General features: G+C 38.7%; 1 protein-coding gene across 4 annotated transcripts; it reads left to right on the top strand.

Annotated features, from left to right (window-relative positions):
* Positions 1–4,122: 4,122 nt before the first annotated feature.
* Positions 4,123–13,505, top strand: wdyhv1 (WDYHV motif containing 1). Of its 4 annotated transcripts, none has more exons than XM_039792340.1 (7): positions 4,123–4,233; positions 5,056–5,152; positions 7,375–7,474; positions 8,212–8,262; positions 8,370–8,521; positions 9,004–9,128; positions 12,770–13,505. In XM_039792340.1, exons 2-7 carry the CDS (start codon positions 5,091–5,093, stop codon positions 12,871–12,873), a joined length of 594 nt encoding a protein of 197 aa, XP_039648274.1. In that variant the 5' UTR covers positions 4,123–4,233; positions 5,056–5,090; the 3' UTR covers positions 12,874–13,505. The 4 variants fall into 4 exon arrangements, with proteins under 4 accessions (XP_039648274.1, XP_039648276.1, XP_039648273.1 ...); XM_039792342.1 differs by lacking the exon at positions 4,123–4,233 and adding an exon at positions 4,275–4,393; XM_039792339.1 differs by lacking the exon at positions 4,123–4,233 and adding an exon at positions 4,403–4,793.
* Positions 13,506–21,308: the final 7,803 nt, after the last annotated feature.

Here is a 21,308-nt window from a genome sequence, read left to right as displayed (position 1 = left end):
CTGTAGGTGGTGATCATGTGATCTCTGTATGTAGATGATCATGTGATATCTGTCTGTCTGTAGGTGATCATGTGATCTGTGTCTTTAGGTGATCATGTGATCTCTGTCTGTGTCTACAGGTGATCATGTGATATCTGTCTGTGTCTACAGGTGATCATGTGATCTCTGTCTGTGTCTGTAGGTGAGCATGTGATCTGTGTCTGTAGGTGATCATGTGATCTCTGTCTGTGTCTGTAGGTGATCATCTGATCTCTGTCTGTGTCTGTAGGTGATCATGTGATCTCTGTCTGTGTCTGTAGGTGATCATGTGATCTGTGTCTGTAGGTGATCATGTGGTCTGTGTCTGTAGGTGATCATGTGGTCTGTCTCTGTAGGTGGTCATGTGATCTGTCTGTAGGTGATCATGTGGTCTGTCTCTGTAGGTGATCATGTGATCTGTGTGTAGGTGATCTGTGTCTGTAGGTGATCATGTGATCTGTGTCTGTTGGTGATCATGTGATCTGTCTCTGTAGGTGATCATGTGATCTGTGTGTAGGTGATCTGTGTCTGTAGGTGATCATGTGATTCTCAAGGCTGAGCTGGTTCGATCTCGACCTCTCAACCAAACCTTACAAGATGCTACGGTACAAACCCCCCAGAATGCATCAGACCCTACACACACAGTAATACACATAGTACACACACAGTAATACACATAGTACACACACAGTAATACACATAGTACACACATAGTACACACACAGTAATACACATAGTACACACACAGTAATACACATAGTATACACGTAGTACACACACAGTAATACACATTGTACACACACAGTAATACACACACACAGTAATACACATAGTACACACACAATAATACACATAGTACACACACAATAATACACATAGTACAGACACAATAATACACATAGTACACACACAGTAATACACATAGTACACACACAGTAATACACATAGTAATAATACACACTAAAACAAAACATATAAAAAAAAATATATATATATATATATATATATATATATAATTCGTTTGAGAGCATTTGCAGTTACAAACGCATAAAGGTACACATACATACAACTACAAAATAAATACATAAGCAACTCATATCCCAGGAAGTCTGCAAAGTCCAGCAAGGTTCACCAAGCAGTCCAGTTCATAGCACCACTACAGGTAGAAGAGTTCTATCATCCAGCATGGCCAATCACCAAGCAGTCCAGTTCATAGCACTACTACAGGTAGAAGAGTTCTATCATCCAGCATGGCCAATCACCAAGCAGTCCAGTTCATAGCACCACTACAGGTAGAAGAGTTCTATCATCCAGCATGGCCAATCACCAAGCAGTCCAGTTCATAGCACCACTACAGGTAGAAGAGGTCTATCATCCAGATGCAATCACCAGTGTTTAGACCACATGAAGTTTATTATTATAAACTACAGGTTTTATACCATTTGAAACATATTATTATCATACTAAGTGTTATTCCACTAATACCCATTTCATACACCACTTACAGGTAGAAGAGTCTATCATCAGCATGCAATACCAGCATTCAGTTCATAGCACTACTAAGGTAGAAGAGTTCAGTTTAGCCCTTCAATTCATGTAAGATAGAGTGTTTTTTTTTTTTTTTTTATTAAAAATAATATTTTTTTATTAAAAAAAAAGAAAAAAAAGGTTTAAAACGAAATAATTTATGGATGTGATATTTAGCGAGTAGAAATAAAAGATTAATTATGAAAGATTTTGATTTGTGTTCATTATTACAGACTTTTTGACAAACACACAGTACTAAGTAATTAATCACTCCTTGTGTGTATTACTCACTTCCTGTGTATATGTCCCACTTCCTGTGTGTATTACTCACTTCCTGTTTAATTATAACCTATCATCGGCTCTACCAAATTTTCGCCTCGGCCTCCAATTGTCAAACTGTTATCGTCTGTCATGGGACAGTTTACAAGTAATACACACAGTAATACACACAGTACACACACAGTAATACACACAGTACACACACAGTAATACAGTGTTTTCAGATTAAGTCTCTCTGTATTTTCAGATTAAAAGTCTCTGTGTTTTCAGAGTAAAAGTCTCTCTGTATTTTCAGAGTAAAAGTCTTTGTGTATTTTCAGAGTAAAAGTCTCTCTGTATTTTCAGAGTAAAAGTCTCTCTGTATTTTCAGAGTAAAAGTCTCTGTATTTTCAGAGTAAAAGTCTTTGTGTGTTCCCCAGTAATTACCCCCTCCTAACTAACCTCCCCAGTGACCTCCTGCAGAACCCGCTGATCGTCCCGGTGAAGGTTCTTCGAGGTCATGACATCACTCACGACCTCGGCGTCCTGGACGTGACCTTTCACCCCACGCAGCCCTGGGTCTTCTCTTCTGGAGCAGACGCCACCATCAGACTCTTCACCTAGCAACCGCTGCCTGGCAACCGCCTGCCTGGCTGTTTTTAATACAACTCTGTGTTGTTACCATGGTGATTCTGTCTCTAATCAATGTTTCAGTCGTGCTGCGTTGAAACGTGTGAATATTTAAACTTTTCTGTTTTTCTAAACTCTGATTAAACGATAAAGTTACAGAACTTTGTTTTGTTTTTGTCTGTCTCCACGGTTACCAGAAAGTCACATGCTCCAACAAATGTCTGATTATAAAGTCTCTGACGGTGTTACCTGTCCCTCTGCCCCCACCTCCCTGGAGTCTCCTGTTAGAGTCAGGAGGCAGAGGAACAGGTAACAGCTGTTCTGTCCCTCTGCCCCCACCTCCCTGAGTCTCCTGTTAGAGTCAGGAGACAGAGGGACAGGTAACAGCTGTTACCTGTCCCTCTGTCGGAATAAGCTTCAAAAACATCAAGAAGAGCGACAGACGTGTCCCAAAAACACCAAACATTAAGAAAAAAGCTTTCAATTTTAAATTTTGACCCAGAAAAACTAAAAGTTGCCTGTTGGTTGACATGAGGGTCAATGATGTCACAGGTTATTCTGCTGTTTGACGTGACGTCATTAAACAGCTGTTCTCGTGATGTCACAGGTCAGTCTGCTGATTAATGTTACGTTATTAAACAGCTGTTATCGTGATGTCACAGGTTAGTCTGCTGATTAATGTTACATTATTAAACAGCTGTTATCGTGATGTCACAGGTTAGTCTGCTGATTAATGTTACATTATTAAACAGCTGTTATCGTGATGTCACAGGTTAGTCTGCTGATTAATGTTACATTATTAAACAGCTGTTATCGTGATGTCACAGGTTAGTCTGCTGATTAATGTGATGTTATTAAACAGCTGTTATCGTGATGTCACAGGTTAGTCTGCTGATTAATGTTACATTATTAAACAGCTGTTATCGTGATGTCACAGGTTAGTCTGCTGATTAATGTTACATTATTAAACAGCTGTTATCGTGATGTCACAGGTTAGTCTGCTGATTAATGTTACATTATTAAACAGCTGTTATCGTGATGTCACAGGTTAGTCTGCTGATTAATGTTACATTATTAAACAGCTGTTACACTCAACCACTTCTCACAGGTCTCAATTTCCATTCTCTGCATTATTATCCTTTAATCTTTCATATGCATTTAGTTCTTCCTTATGAAGCTGATAACTTTCTGACTTTATATATAAAACAAACACGGATTAAGCCGTGTGTTGTCTTCCTGTGCACTGTGCACTTATTATGGTCTGTTTGCCTGTTTATAAAGCATAAAGTCAAAATGACCCCCCAACTCTGTTACACCTTTTTAACCAACTTCATTCCAACTTATCAACTAAAGTTTTACACTTATTTTTGGAATTCATGGTCAATAAATCTCATATGAAATTATACCTCATTTTTTTGTTAAAAACCCAGAAATTATGAATGTTTTTGACTAATAGTTAAGATCAGAGGAACGTATGTTGATAGATGATCACAGCCTGTTTAGGGTTTGGAACCATTCATGTTATTTTTGGGTAATTTGGTTGAAAGAAACTCATATATTTTATATAAAAACGTTTGTAACGGGCCAACGGGATGATCAGAGACATGGTACAGGCTGTAGTTCCCTTCCTGGCCTGCAGGTGGCGCTGTCGGACCGTTTCAGCACGGGTTTAAAAGGTTTGCAGCTGTTCTCCCTCCATCGAGTTCAGCGGCGGTTACGTTTAAACTCAGCCGAGTAAAGGTGCCTGTGGGCGGACTACAGAGCACCGTGGAGTCCCGGTGTTTTCAGCGGCGGTTACAGGTAAACTTAGCCGAGTAAAGGTGCCTGTGGGCGGACTACAGAGCACCGTGGAGTCCTGGTGTTTTCAGCGGCGGTTACAGGTAAACTTAGCCGAGTAAAGGTGCCTGTGGGCAGACTACAGAGCACCGTGGAGTCCTGGTGTTTTCAGCGGCGGTTACAGGTAAACTTAGCCGAGTAAAGGTGCCTGTGGGCGGACTACAGAGCACCGTGGAGTCCCGGTGTTTTCAGCGGTTTTTACATTTAAACTCAGCCGAGTAAAGGTGCCTGTGGGCGGACTACAGAGCACCGTGGAGTCCCGGTGTTTTCAGCGGTTTTTACATTTAAACTCAGCTGAGTAATGGTGCTTGTGGGCGGACTACAGAGCACCGTTGAGTCCCGGTGTTTTCAGCGTTTTTTACATTTAAACTCAGCCGAGTAAAGGTGCCTGTGGGCGGACTACAGAGCACCGTGGAGTCCCGGTGTTTTCAGCGGTGGTTACATTTAAACTAAGCCGAGTAAAGGTGCCTGTGGGCGGACTACAGAGCACCGTGGAGTCCCGGTGTTTTCAGCGGCGGTTACAGGTAAACTCAGCCGAGTAAAGGTGCCTGTCCTGCGGCGAAAACAGTTACGTTTTGACCCTGAAACGACTAGTTAAGATAAGAAACGTCATAAACGTAAAAAAAAAAAAAAAAGCGACAAAAACATAAAGAAAACGTTTTTAAATACTTATTAATTAAATATATTTAAACTCAGCAGATTGTAGACAGAATGGGGAGAATTTGGGGAGATTTTAGGAAGAACACACGGCCCTATAATGTACCGGATGTGACGTTATATTCCTAGTTACCGACGGAGCTGTTTGAGTGTGACACCTCAACATGGAGCCAGAAGACAGAATCACACCGAGCCGCGAAAACTGCGTTTATACCAGCTGTTACTGGTGAGTACTACGACCTAATACTGCAGTGTATAGATATATATCTACTCTACCAGCTGTTACTGGTGAGTACTAGTAAATAATACTGCAATTTATACTACTATAATATATACTGTAATATCTTCTGTATAGTACTGTATAGTACTACGCTATACTGCACATTAAACTGAAGGATTGTTTTCATCCTGATGAACCAGTACACAAAGTATAAATACACAAACTACACACAAAGTAGAAGAAAACTATGTTTCTATGTGTTGTAGTGTGTGTGTGTGTGTGTATATGTATGTATGTATGTATGTATGTATGTATGTATGTATGTGTGTATGTATGTATATGTATGAATAAACGTGAATGGGTAAACTCGTCCGTGAACAGATGCATTCTAGTCAACAACGGTTAGCAATAAAAACTACAACTCCCATAATTCCTTGCAATTTCCCAACGTCATCAAACCTCTAGCGGCAGAAAGTTACATACTGTACGTTTAATGTAATAGCTCCACTGCCCATTATCAGAACCCTTTTACAATTATGTAAGCACACTTGAACTGCTAAAATTTCAATACAAAACTAGAAAAATTGTGGTGTTCTAAAACTTTTGACCAGTAGTGTGTATAGATTACATTATGTAAGCACATAATGTAATCTGAAAACTTCTGCCCTGGTTAAACAAACAATGCAACTGTTAATATTTATTGAGTAAAAGGGCCAAAACTGGTCTACGTTGACTATAGTGCTTCTACCTCAATTATGGCGCCCCCTGAAGGCCGATCATCACCAAATCCGTTGCAGAGCTGTAGAGTGGCATGTCGACAATAATCTCAAGTTTTGTGATGATAGCATTTACTGCGGCAGAGATATTGCCATTGCAAATTTCCCATGTAAATGCATTGAGATATTTGCCAAAACGCGTCTACATTCATTATAGCGCCCCCCTAACACCGATCCTCACCAAATTTGGTAGAGAGGCTTGGAGTGGGATGTCGATCAATATTACCAAGTTTTGCTCTGATACCTTTTAATTTAGCCGAGATATGCTAAAGTTCGTGTTTTGTTGCTAGCTACGGAAATTAGTTTGGTGGGAAATTGTGCACACTTTAACGTAGAAAGATTCTTTTGATAATTTTGGTCAGGTCCGTCTGGAGATGCCACCTTTCCAGGTTTCGTGCAGATAGGTCGCACAGCATAGGAAGAGTTTGAAAATGTTGGTTTTGCGCATTGCGTGATATTGCAAAAACACTTTTCAGTGGAAATGGCAGTGGCCTATAGCGTCACATTCAGCTCCATTCAAGGATGTAAAGGGTTTCCTAATGTGTAATGTGTAATGTGGGAGTTAAAGACAAAAACACGTTTGACGTCATTGTAGCGCCACCTAGTGGTCCATGTGTGTAATATTTGGTAGATGAGGTCCATGAGCCATTGTACATCTACACTGTAAATTTGAAGATGCTCACATTAGTGTAAGTGGTGAATCCAAACCTGGGTCCCATAGGCCACGCCCACTTTGACCCCTCAGTACCCCACTGTAGGCGTGGCCTCAGGAGTGGCCCTAGATGGTACCCTCAAGATTTTGTAAAAATTGGATGAGCCGTTCATGAGATATAAACTTTTTGTACTTGAAATTTGTTTTGGAGGCCCAGAGGGTCATGGCAAACAGGACTCTAAAGTTTCAGGTGGATAGCATTTATTTTGGCTGAGATATGGCAAAGTTTGTGTTTTTCACACATAAAAATCTAGGTGGAAATGGGCGTGGCCTATATCGGGAAATTCAGCTGGATTCAGGGAACGCGTGGACATGTGTATTTTTAATGTGCGATGTACGGTTTGGGAGTTATAGGGCCAAACGCATAGCTCTGCTATAGCGCCACCTAGTGGTGCACATTGTAGCATCAGTTTTATCAACGTAATAATAATAATAATAATAATAATAATAATAATAATAATAATAATAATAATAATAATAATAATAATAATCCTTAGGAAAGCAACAGGGTTCCACAGCGCCGCCCAGCCCCTCGGGCTTGGACCCCTAATTACATAGAGTTCCTTTAATCAACAGAAAACGATGGATTTTGTTTGTGAATTGGTATTTGTGGATGTAGGACTTGTCAATAAGTAAATACTTCCATCTGATTGGCTGCTGAGCGCATCACTCTGACCAATAAGAGGAAGGATGGTTCTGTTTCCATCCGGGTTCTGCTGACTGGTTCTGTTGTTCTGCAGTGAGGAGAACATCTGGAAGCTGTGTGAGTTTGTCAGAGCGGAGAAAACCGCACCGCTGGAACATCTGTTCGTGGTTTTCATCTCAAATGAGAACAGAACGGTGAGAACATCTGGAGAACATCTGGGCCGCACATCTGTCAGGTTCTCTTAATCATCTGTCAGGTTCTATTAATCATCTGTCGGGTTCTAGAGAAACATCTGTCAGGTTCTAGAGAAACATCTGTCAGGTTCTAGAGAAACATCTGTCAGGTTCTATTACAACATCTGTCAGGTTCGATCTGTCAGGTTCTGTTACACATCTGTCAGGTTCTATTAATCATCTGTCGGGTTCTAGAGAAACATCTGTCGGGTTCTAGAGAAACATCTGTCAGGTTCTATTACACATCTGTCAGGTTGTATTACAACATCTGTCAGGTTCTATTACACATCTGTCTGGTTCTATTACACATCTGTCAGGTTCTATTACAACATCTGTCAGGTTCTATTACAACATCTGTCAGGTTCTATTACAACATCTGTCAGGTTCTATTACAACATCTGTCAGGTTCTATTACAACATCTGTCTGGTTGTATTACACATCTGTCAGGTTCTATTACACATCTGTCAGGTTGTATTACAACATCTGTCAGGTTCTATTACACATCTGTCTGGTTCTATTACAACATCTGTCTGGTTGTATTACAACATCTGTCTGGTTGTATTACACATATGTCTGTTACCTGTCTGTTCTGTCTGTTACCTGTCTGTTACTGTCTGTTCTGTCTGTTACCTGTCTGTTCTGTCTGTTACCTGTCTGTTCTGTCTGTTACCTGTCTGTTCTGTCTGTTCTTCTTCAGGTTCCTCTGTGGAAGCAGAAGTCTGGCCGAGGAGACCAGCCGGTGATCTGGGTCGGTGACATCATGCTGCATGTTTTATTTATTAACTAACACCTTATTATTAATGATGATGATGTTATTGATGATGTCATTGATGATGTCATCGCGGTGTGTTTTAGGACTACCACGTCATCCTGCTGCAGGTGGGACCTCATGTTTCTTCTTCTGTGTTGTATGATCTGGACTCTGAGCTGGAGTTTCCATGCAGCCTGAAGCAGTACGCAGCTAAGGCCCTACGGTCAGACACACACATCAGAGCCCAGTACCACAGGTACACACACACACACACACACACACACACACACACACACACACACACACACACACACAGACACACACACACACACACACACACACACAGACAAACACACACACACAGACACACACATCAGAGCCCAGTACCCCAGGTACACACACAGAGAGACACACACACACACAGAGACACACAGAGACACACACACACACGCACAGAGACACACACATCAGAGCCCAGTACCACAGGTACACACACAGACACACACACAGAGACACATACACACAGAGACACACACACACACACACAGACACACAGACACACACACACACACAGAGACACACACACACAGAGACACACACACACACACAGACACACACACACAACAGAGGCACACACACACACAGAGAGACACACAGACACACACACACTACCCGTCGTTGCTGTAACCGTGTCATGTGTGGAGGAAGTGACATCACAGCTTGTCTCTGTTCCAACAGGAAGTTGCGTGTGGTCCCCGCTGACAGCTTCCTGTTGAACTTTGCGTCCGACCGCTCTCACATGAAGAACTCTGATGGGTCCTGGAAGATGCCCCCCCCAGCCTACCCCCCCATTCACACCGCAGGTCTGCCCCCCCCAGCCTACCCCTAATTATTATTAACATTAACGCATAATTATTAATGTTATTAACACTAACACATAATTATTAATGTTATTAATGTTATTAACACTAACACATCATTATTAATGTTATTAACACTAACACATCATTATTAATGTTATTAATGTTATTAACACTAACACAGAATTATTAATGTTATTAACACTAACACAGAATTATTAATGTTATTAATGTTATTAACACTAACACAGAATTATTAATGTTATTAATGTTATTAACACTAACACATCATTATTAATGTTATTAACACTAACACAGAATTATTGTTATTAATGTTATTAACACTAACACATCATTATTAATGTTATTAACACTAACACATCATTATTAATGTTATTAATGTTATTAACACTAACACATCATTATTAATGTTATTAACACTAACACATAATTATTAATGTTATTAATGTTATTAACACTAACACATCATTATTAATGTTATTAATGTTATTAACACTAGCACATCATTGTTATTAATGTTAATACTATTAACACTAACACATCATTATTAATGTTATTAATGTTATTAACACTAACACGTAATTATTAATGTTATTAATGTTATTAACACTAACACATAATTATTAATGTTATTAATGTTATTAATGTTATTAACACTAACACATCATTATTAATGTTATTAATGTTATTAACACTAACACAATTATTAATGTTATTAACACGAACACATCATTATTAATGTTATTAATTTTATTAACACTAACACAGAATTATTAATGTTATTAATGTTATTAACACTAACACATCATTATTAATGTTAACACTAACACATCATTATTAATGTTATTAATGTTATTAACTAACACATTGTTATTAATGTTATTAACACTAACACATCATTACTAATGTTATTAATGTTATTAACACTAACACAGAATTATTAATGTTATTAACACTAACACATAATTATGAATGTTATTAATGTTATTAACACTAACACAATTATTAATGTTATTAATGTTATTAACACTAGCACATCATTATTAATGTTATTACTGTTATTAACACAATTATTAATGTTATTAACACTAGCACATCATTATTAATGTTATTAATGTTATTAACACTAACACATCATTATTAATGTTATTAACACTAACACAGAATTATTAATGTTATTAACACTAACACAGAAGAATTAATGTTATTAACACTAACACATCATTATTAATGTTATTAATGTTATTAACACTAACACAGAATTATGAATGTTATTAACACTAACATAATTATTAATGTTATTAACACTAACATAATTATTAATGTTATTAACACTAACAGAATTATTAATGTTATTAACACTAACACATAATTATTAATGTTATTAACATTAACATAATTATTAATGTTATTAACACTAACACATAATTATTAATGTTATTAACACTAACACAGAATTATTAATGTTATTAACACTAACACATCATTATTAATGTTATTAATGTTATTAACACTAACACAGAATTCTGAATGTTATTAATGTTATTAACACTAACACAGAAGTATTAATGTTATTAACACTAACACATCATTATTAATGTTATTAATGTTATTAACACTAACAGAATTATTAATGTTATTAACACTAACACATAATTATTAATGTTATTAACACTAACAGAATTATTAATGTTATTAGCACTAACACATAATTATTAATGTTATTAACACTAACACATCATTATTAATGTTATTAATGTTATTAACACTAACACAGAATTATGAATGTTATTAACCCTAACACATCATTATTAATGTTATTAATGTTATTAACACTAACACATCAGAATCAGAAAAGCTTTATTGCCAAGTATGTTTACATACACGAGGGATGTGTCTTGGTATCGTAGGTGCAAGTCACATTAAAGCATTAAAGCAACATGCACAAACACACCGAGTCGCCATATGCGGCGCCATCTCAACTCTTTCCTAACTCTCGCAACAGATCCAGCATGACATGACATGAGGAGAGGGAAACAAAAAAGCGGCTCTCAGACTATCCTCATAAAGATAAGAACAGTGTGGGAACAGGAAAAAACACCTCAGAACATAAGCACACAACAGTACATTTGCACTGCTGCACATAACATAACATAACACAATACAACATAACATCAATGTACAGTTGCACATTTAGCCGCGAAGGCGTGGGACTGGGGGTAGGGCGTTGGGGAGGGGAGGGGTTCAGCCTGCTGAGAAACGCACAGTCCGGCAGCCCACTAGTGTCTCAGTCCGCAGAATGTCATAGCGATAACACAGCACGTTGCCGTGGTGACATCCTTGAACAGTCCAGAACCAATATGAAAATCAGCAGGCACAGGGGAAGACGGGGGAGGAACAAGAGCGTCTCGCTTGCAGAGCCCCAACAGGGTGACTGTTTGTTTCAAGAAACGACCTTGGCAAATCCGTCCAAGATAAGGGGGCCGAAAGATTAAATTTGTTTGGTCTAAACGAATGGCTGCTCTAATTTAACAGTCATTCTATTGTTCATCCGTTCAACTGGTCAATTTTTCTTTCCAATTCAGTGACCTTCTGCATGATTGTATCCAAGCAGCGGGTTATTACCATGTTGTATTCCATCACGCGATTAATAGTCCCAGTTTGCGCACTGATAATCCCAGTTTGCAAACTGATCGCTTTTTCAACAGCTTCAGTCAGGCCAGGCAGCTTCCTTGGGCTTTGGACAGCTACCAGAGTCTTTTTAATTTCTCGATAAACCAGGGCGAAGCATCCTCCAATCAGCAGCAGTCCAGTTATCATGGTTCCGAATAGGTAGATATCCTCAACGTCCTCCACGGAGAGAGCAGAGAGACACACGACACGCCATTTCTCCCAGCCGTCCATCGTATACCCCGCAGCAAACGTTCCGTCAGGACATGCCGGCTCACCCGTACCAGTGCTCCTCCTCGAGAATACAGTGTCAATTGCGCTGAGAGACCAGTTAGTCAGTTCCATAATTTGGGTTTTGTAGAGCCTGAGCCTTGCAGAGAGAGTCTCTAAAAGTTAACAGCAGACAACATAATTATTAATGTTATTAACACTAACACATTGTTATTAATGTTAACACTAACACATTGTTATTAATGTTATTAACACTAACACATCATTGTTATTAATGTTATTAATGTTATTAACACACATTATTAATGTTATTAACACTAACACATAATTATTAATGTTATCAACACTAACACATTGTTATTAATGTTAACACTAACACATTGTTATTAATGTTATTAACACTAACACAGCATTGTTATTAATGTTATTAACACTAACACATCATTGTTATCAATGTTATTAATGTTATTAACACATCGTTGTTATTAATGTTATTAGCACTAACATATCATTGTTATTATATTAATATGTACTTAAAAACAGTTCTGAAATGCAAAATAATACAATTTTAATCATGTGATACAACATGCGATTAATCGCGATTAATATAATTAATCGTTTGACAGCCCTAATATATATATAACACATTGATTGTGTTCCCCATGTTAACCCCCCATGTGCTGACATCATGATGACATCACTGTGATGCGTTTCCTCCCCAGAGAGTCAGATGAACCTGGATGACTTCATCAGCATGAGTCCTGCTGTCGGCTGGGGGGAAGTCTTCAGTCTGGACCGCTTCCTGCAGACACACCTGGCCCACTGATGCATTCTGGGAAGTCTTCAGTCTGGACCGCTTCCTGGAGACACACCTGGCCCACTGATGCATTCTGGGAAGTCTTCAGTCTGGACCGCTTCCTGCAGACACACCTGGCCCACTGATGCATTCTGGGAAGTCTTCAGTCTGGACCGCTTCCTGCAGACACACCTGGCCCACTGATGCATTCTGGGAAGTCTTCAGTCTGGACCGCTTCCTGGAGACACACCTGGCCCACTGATGCATTCTGGGAAGTCTTCAGTCTGGACCGCTTCCTGCAGACACACCTGGCCCACTGATGCATTCTGGGAAGTCTTCAGTCTGGACCGCTTCCTGGAGACACACCTGGCCCACTGATGCATTCTGGGAAGTCTTCAGTCTGGACCGCTTCCTGCAGACAAACGTGGACGCTGCTGCTGCTTCATCATAGTCCGTCCAGTCTCTCACGCCACTGATGCATTCTGGGACAGGGGACTAAATCTCTGGGTTGTTTACATTTCTTTAACCAATCACCGTGCTAAAGAAAAGGACTTGTCTTCTTCTGTTACTGCCAAACTAACTGAGGGGGGTGTTACTCACAGCAGCAGATGGACTCTCCCAAACTAAATATCCCAGCTGGTGGAGGGGTGGGGGGCAGCAGATGGACTCTCCCAAACTAAATATCCCAGCTGGGGAGGGAGGGTGGGGGGGCAGCAGATGGACTCTCCCAAACTAAATATCCCAGCTGGGGGGGGGGCAGCAGATGGACTCTCCCAAACAAAAGGAACAGAAGAACATCTGCTCTGACCTCCTGCGTATTGTAATAAACTCAGTTTGGTAATAAAAGTGATTTTGAAGCTCTCCGTGTTGGTCTCTCTTCTGATTTGGTTCCTGTTCTGGTCCAGAAGTGTAAATGTGAATTTAATTGTTCTTCGCCTGCTTTGCGAGGATGCTGTGCGTCATCGGTGGCGTGCGAGTGCGTAGCTAGTGGATGAGTTTAGTTCCCACACGAGTCCGATGGTGAAATGCTGCTGTATGGCTGTCGGGTCCCTGGAGCAGTACGTCTAAGTGTTCTTCGGGTGCGTTTTAGAATCGATTTTAAGATCTTATTGTTTGTTTTCAGGGCGTTGAACGGCCTGGCCCTGGAGTATTTGTCTGAGATCTTAGTGGGGGGGTGATCTGCCATGAGACTCTGGAACAAGTTACCCCCTGACATTCAGACGACTACAGATGGAGCTCTTTTTAAGTCTAAACTCAAAACGTATCTGTTTAGAAAAGGCTTTTAATACGTAGTAGTGGTGTGACAATTTCCCTCTCCTATTTCTGTGTAACTTTTTCTGATTTTATTGTTTCTATGTGTCATTACGTTACATTACTATTAGAGCATATAAACTTAGAAACTAATCCAAACGCCGCAGCAGGCTAAGACACATGGGTTTACACTGAAGACGCGTCACGCTGAACCATTGCACGTGATGGGATGTCTTTATCGATCCATTTCACAAGCTTAGCAAGAAACAGCACTTACTTGGATCGATGCATTTCATAAGCCACGCAAAGATCCCCCAGACGGTGCAGTAACAGAAGACGACGATGGTGACTGTCAACAGAAGGTTTCTCCACGTGCTCACCCTGCAGCCATCATCCCAACACCTGGCCAACCCCTCCACGTGAACACACACACACACACACACACACACACTAACACAGTCACCACACCCCCCGGTGTCACCCACAGTAACCAACGACGTCACTAAGCGTGCGCACATACACAACAGCGCCAAAAGATCATGAAAGACTAATCAAACCCAATGTATGGCTCCTACAATTACATTACATGTCATTTAGCTGATGCTGTCATCCAAAGAGACTTGCAATTGCTATATATGTCAGAGGTAACACACCTCTGGAGCAAATAGGGGGTAAGTGCCTTGCTCAGGGACACATTGGTTGATGTATCTCAGTGGGATTTGAACCCGGGTCTCCCGCACCAAAGGCATGTATCATATCCACTGCGTCATCACCCCCTCCTCTGTCATTCTTTTTATTGTATGATATGTTATATGATGTGTGTTTTATTCTTGGTTTCTGATGTGAAGCACTTTGGATACCTGCTGGTTACTGTAAAGGGCTATATGAATACATGTTGATGTTGATTGATTGGTTGTTGTATGCAGATATCACAACACTTATGTGAATATGTATGCAGGAATATAATAGTTATTAAGATGTAATTTCATGTTAGCGTAGCTCATTCTTTTTCCTTGTGTAGGCTAAGTTATGCGAACGCTAGCTGCGCGTATATATGCACAGGCTAATATGTGTGTGTATGAAAATGTGAAAGGAATATTTGGCTATTTAGTAATTATATTTTTGTTACTTTTACAAAAAGTACACAATGCTTGGAGTGAACTCTTCAATAAATCTCCATCTTAAGGGGCCAGTTGTTCAAAGGTAATCTGATCGGATTTTGGTTATCGGATTGGATCAAATCTTGAAAATTGGTTTGTTCAAAAGGGAAAGAAGGATTCTGAAATCCGATTAGATTACAGAATCCAATCCTAGTTTTAATCTGGATCAAACCTTCAGTTTGTGTTGTTCAAAACTTGTCAGTAGGATTTGGATAACTTTGATCCAAAAAAAAGAAACTGGTCAAAAATTGGTCAAATAATACATTTGTATCATGTAGTGTATATACTTTTATTTATATTTTGCACTTGACTTGTGTAACCGTTGTAACAGTGATAAAGTAGATGAAGTAGACATTGGCTACCAATTAAGCTATTCAGTATAGTAAAGTAAAAATAAAATAAAAATAGAAATGATCTTGTCCCCATGTCTAAAGGAGAAAGTGAAAGAGCAGAAGCACAGATCGTCCTGGCAGAGGAACTAATCAAGCTGACCAAACTGCACCAAACCAGGGCCCCCCCCATCCCCCCCCCCCCCCAACAACGGGGCGGGGGGATGCTGGTCTCTCCTCCTCAGATGAAGAAGAACCCTGACCGTTCTTTATTTTGTTAACTATTAGACATTTAGCCTTTTGTTTTGTTTTTAAGACGTTTTCAAAATATCCACAATATATTTGTTAATGTATATTTGTTTTTATTTGTTGTAACTCAGATGAGGGGTCATAAAAGAAATTATGAATGGAAGTGGATGTTTATGTTATTTTTGTGTTTTGTCTCAAAATAAGAAACACCTACAGTGACCCCATGTTGGCTCTCCTACCTGTTCTTTACACAGCTGGTAGCCCACATTGTGACACGTTGTCCCATTTAGAGCACTGGTAATCCAGATTCTTGAAAACTGTCTATCTGGATCAGGGTGATCCAGTCCAGTGTTGCTTTGAAAAACCGGCATAAAAGTAAGACGGATTACCTGGTCCTGGATAGCAAAAAATGGGATTTCCAAATCCGGATCATTTTGATCCAGATTAAATGTTTTGAACAACTGGCCCCTCATGATCACATAATCATATCATCCCTGCTTAAAAATGTAAACACAACCTCCAACTTGGGGTTCTTTTACACTAGGACCATTAATATTAACAGTCTATGACTAGGACTCAATAGTTCCTGATCCGTAAACACTTTCTAGTGTTTACATTGCAAGAATTTTACAAACATGTTACACATTTTCTGAACAGTTTGGCATCATATACAGAGATAAACATTTCCATCCAGGGAACAATGCAAATCTTTGATAAAGTAAAAGATAAATAGCAATAAAATTAAAAATAAATAAATAAAAGATAAGTATATATAAAATTAAAATGGGCACTTAATACATAATGAGAAAAAATAAATACATAGAAAACAATATAAAGGCAATATGAAAAGGAATGAAGGCTATATGATCACATTTCCTTGAAAAAATCTTGCAGTAGATCAGCTATATGAATAGTTTTCTAATTATTAATAATTTGAAAAGACTCCAAAAAGTTCAGAAATTCAATTCTGAAGTGAGTAACAGCTGGTCGAGATTTAGAAAACTTCGCTTTATGGATATGAAATTTCCCTTTTTAGAATTAATAAGTTGACAATTCTGTGTATTGGTTTGTTTTTGTTGTTGTAATTAAGAATAACATATTTTACTTCCAATTTAATTTCACGGTTCTGTTGAATATTTAAATAGTTTTCAACTTTTTTCACTCCCAGAATAGATGTAAAATAGTTTCTTCTTCAATTTTACAAAATTCACATTTTTTATCCACAGCCGCAAATCTTGAAACCGATGTGTTCGTGGGATAAATATTGTGCAGTATTTTAAAATGTTTATTGGGGGTAACAGATGTATATGGTATAGAAGCCATGTTGATTCCCAGTGTATGTTAGAATATTAAGACTAATTTCCCCCGTGGAGTGATTTTCCTTTTGCTGTAGAAGTAGTTCCTTAGATGTTTATTGGTACATTTATGACTTTTAATATTTATTCCATTAACGAAGAAGATCGGATCCAATTCTTGCAATTCTTGTCTCTCAGAGTGACATTTCATTAGTTGAAGAATTCCACTAGGTATAGCAGTTATTACCAGTTATTACCAGTTATTACCATTTATTACCATTTATTACCATTTATTACCATTTATTACCATTTATTACCATTTGGTATTATTACATTACATCACATGTCATTTAGCTGAGGCTTTCATCCAAAGCCACTTACAATGAAGTGCTTTCAAACCTGAAGGTTCAAACTCCAGACAACAAGTAGGAAGTGCAAGTACATTATGTATGTAAGTACTAGTGTACTGTATGAGAGTACTAGTGTAATGTATGTAAGTACTAGTGTACTGTATGAGAGTACTAGTGTACTGTATGTAAGTACTAGTGTACTGTATGAGAGTACTAGTGTACTGTATGTAAGTACTAGTGTACTGTATGAGAGTACTAGTGTACTGTATGTAAGTACTAGTGTACTGTATGAGAGTACTAGTGTACTGTATGTAAGTACTAGTGTACTGTATGAGAGTACTAGTGTACTGTATGAGAGTACTAGTGTACTGTATGTAAGTACTAGTGTACTGTATGTAAGTACTAGTGTACTGTATGTAAGTACTAGTGTACTGTATGAGAGTAATAGTGTACTGTATGAGGTACTAGTGTACTGTATGAGAGTACTAGTGTACTGTATGTAAGTAATAGTGTACTGTATGTGTGTACTAGTGTATTGTATGTAAGTACTAGTGTACTGTATGAGAGTACTAGTGTACTGTATGTAATTACTAGTGTACTGTATGAGAGTACTAGTGTACTGTATGAGAGTACTAGTGTACTGTATGTAAGTACTAGTGTACTGTATGAGAGTACTAGTGTAATGTATGTAAGTACTAGTGTACTGTATGAGAGTACTAGTGTACTGTATGAGAGTACTAGTGTACTGTATGAGAGTACTTGTGTACTGTATGAGAGTACTAGTGTACTGTATGTAAGTACTAGTGTACTGTATGAGAGTACTAGTGTACTGTATGTAAGTACTAGTATACTGTATGAGAGTAATAGTGTACTGTATGAGAGTACTAGTGTACTGTATGTAAGTACTAGTGTACTGTGTAAGTAATAGTGTACTGTATGTATGTACTAGTGTATTGTATGTAAGTACTAGTGTACTGTATGTAAGTACTAGTGTACTGTGTAAGTAATAGTGTACTGTATGTATGTACTAGTGTACTGTATGTAAGTACTAGTGTACTGTGTAAGTAATAGTGTACTGTATGTATGTACTAGTGTACTGTATGTAAGTACTAGTGTACTGTGTAAGTAATAGTGTACTGTATGTAAGTACTAGTGTACTGTATGTAAGTAATAGTGTACTGTGTAAGTACTAGTGTACTGTATGTAAGTACTAGTGTACTGTATGAGAGTACTAGTGTACTGTATGAGAGTAATAGTGTACTGTATGAGAGTACTAGTGTACTGTATGTAAGTACTAGTGTACTGTGTAAGTAATAGTGTACTGTATGTATGTACTAGTGTACTGTATGTAAGTAATAGTGTACTGTGTAAGTACTAGTGTACTGTATGTAAGTACTAGTGTACTGTATGAGAGTACTAGTGTACTGTATGTAAGTACTAGTGTACTGTATGAGAGTACTAGTGTACTGTATGAGAGTACTAGTGTACTGTATGTAAGTACTAGTGTACTGTATGAGAGTAATAGTGTACTGTATGAGAGTAATAGTGTACTGTATGTAAGTACTAGTGTACTGTATGAGAGTACTAGTGTACTGTATGTAAGTACTAGTGTACTGTATGAGAGTACTAGTGTACTGTATGTAAGTACTAGTGTACTGTATGAGAGTAATAGTGTACTGTATGAGAGTAATAGTGTACTGTATGAGAGTACTAGTGTACTGTATGTAAGTACTAGTGTACTGTATGAGAGTACTAGTGTACTGTATGTAAGTACTAGTGTACTGTATGAGAGTACTAGTGTACTGTATGTAAGTACTAGTGTACTGTATGAGAGTAATAGTGTACTGTATGAGAGTAATAGTGTACTGTATGTAAGTACTAGTGTACTGTATGAGAGTACTAGTGTACTGTATGAGAGTACTAGTGTACTGTATGAGGTAATAGTGTTGTATAGTACTAGTGTACTGTATGTAAGATACTAGTGTACTGTATGAGAGTACTAGTGTGCTATTGTATAGTGTTGTGTACTGTATAAGTACTAGTGTACTGTATGTAAGTACTAGTGTACTGTATGAGGTAATAGTGTTTGTAAGTACTAGTGTACTGTATGTAAGTATAGTGTACTGTATGTAAGTAATAGTGTACTGTGTAGGTATTGTGTACTGTATGTAAGTACTAGTGTACTGTATGAGAGTACTAGTGTACTGTATGTAAGTACTAGTGTACTGTATGTAGTAATAGTGTACTGTATGTAAGTACTAGTGTACTGTATGTAAGTACTAGTGTACTGTATGAGGTAATAGTGTACTGTGTAAGTACTAGTGTACTGTATGTAAGTACTAGTGTACTGTATGAGAGTACTAGTGTACTGTATGTAAGTTTACTAGTGTACTCGTATGGTAATAGTGTACTGTGTAAGTACTAGTGTACTGTATGTAAGTAATAGTGTACTGTATGTAAGTAATAGTGTACTGTGTAAGTACTAGTGTACTGTATGTAGTACTAGTGTACTTATGAGTACTAGTGTACTGTATGTAAGTATAGTGTACTGTATGTAAGTATGTGTACTGTATGTAGTATAGTTACTGTGTAGTACTGTTACTGTATGAGTTAGATGTGTACTAGTGTACTGTATGTAAGTACTAGTGTACTGTATGAGAGTACTAGTGTACTGTATGTAAGTACTAGTGTACTGTATGAGAGTACTAGTGTACTGTATGTAAGTACTAGTGTACTGTATGAGAGTACTAGTGTACTGTATGTAAGTACTAGTGTCGGGCAGCAACTGGTAACCAGTGAAGAGAGCCGAGTATTCTTTGTGGGTGAAAGGAAAGATTTTAGATTTCAGAAATTCCTCATAATTAAGAAGTCGATCTTCTTCTTCATTGCTATTCCTACCAACCCAAAGCTGTAGATATCAAGACTTATTCTGTCGGTGTTGTTCCATATAATCGTTCTGTGTGGAGAAACGTTGTGTATAAAACATAATTTTGCAGCGTTAAAGCACCTGTTGATGAAATTTAGATAACTTTTGTAATAACTTAATTTCATTATAACTGCATTGGAGGCCTCCCATTTTTTTTTCCATAAATGGTCTGTGGAATAAAGTACCATTAACGAAAAAAGTCTATTACTTCTACACTTTCTATTGTTGACTGTCTACATCCGGGGATTAAACAGATGGGTTCGTGACGTCACACTGACAGCCACGGAGAGGGGGCGGAGCTTCGCTACTCGTCAACACTCGCTGCTGCTGCCTGCGGACTGTTGTTGTTCCGCTCGATGCTAACAGCTAACGGCTAGCAGCTAACCGCCTGTCAAGATGTCGTCAAACCGGCACACGGAGCGACGCTCGCGCTGCTAACCTCTCGCCTTGTTCCGGCAGTCCGTTAACCCGGGTTAGCTGTCCCTCTCCGGGTTTTACCCACCCGGTGTCATCGATGCTAACCGCTTAGCACTGTTAGCATGTCCCAGTGTTATCAATGCTAGCCTCCTTGGCTGGTTAGCATTTAGCTCCCCGTTCTGTTGTCCCGTTAGCTAACCTGTTAGCTCTGTGTTGTAACATTAACACTTATCCCGGGACATTCCCGTGATAATGTGCGGCCGTGTGCAGACAGCAGAGGTTGTTAGTGTCGGGACATGTTGTTTTCCGGAGCTAACAGCTGCTAGCAGCTAACGTTAGCTGTTAGTTAGCTCATGTCTTTGTTTGGAGCCGTTAGCTCGGGCTGTTAGCATAGCTAGCCGGTAGATTAGACTAGACTTGTAACAGAAGCTAACGCAGTGTGTATTTCTGCGAGCTGTCAGCTGTTTCCGGCCAGATTACAGTGTTTT

Source organism: Perca fluviatilis, chromosome 23, assembly GCF_010015445.1.
Source record: "Perca fluviatilis chromosome 23, GENO_Pfluv_1.0, whole genome shotgun sequence".
NCBI lineage: Eukaryota > Metazoa > Chordata > Actinopteri > Perciformes > Percidae > Perca > Perca fluviatilis.
The sequence above is the reverse complement of the archived record's forward strand: the minus strand, read 5'-3'. Positions and strand labels throughout refer to the sequence as shown.

Coding starts and splice junctions, on each gene's coding strand:
- wdyhv1 (XM_039792340.1), top strand. CDS start 5,091: ATGGAGCCAGAAGACAGAATCACACCGAGCCGCGAAAACTGCGTTTAT. Junction 7,475..8,211: donor TCTCAAATGAGAACAGAACG/GTGAGAACATCT, acceptor GTTCTTCTTCAG/GTTCCTCTGTGGAAGCAGAA. Junction 9,129..12,769: donor CCCCCCCATTCACACCGCAG/GTCTGCCCCCCC, acceptor TTTCCTCCCCAG/AGAGTCAGATGAACCTGGAT.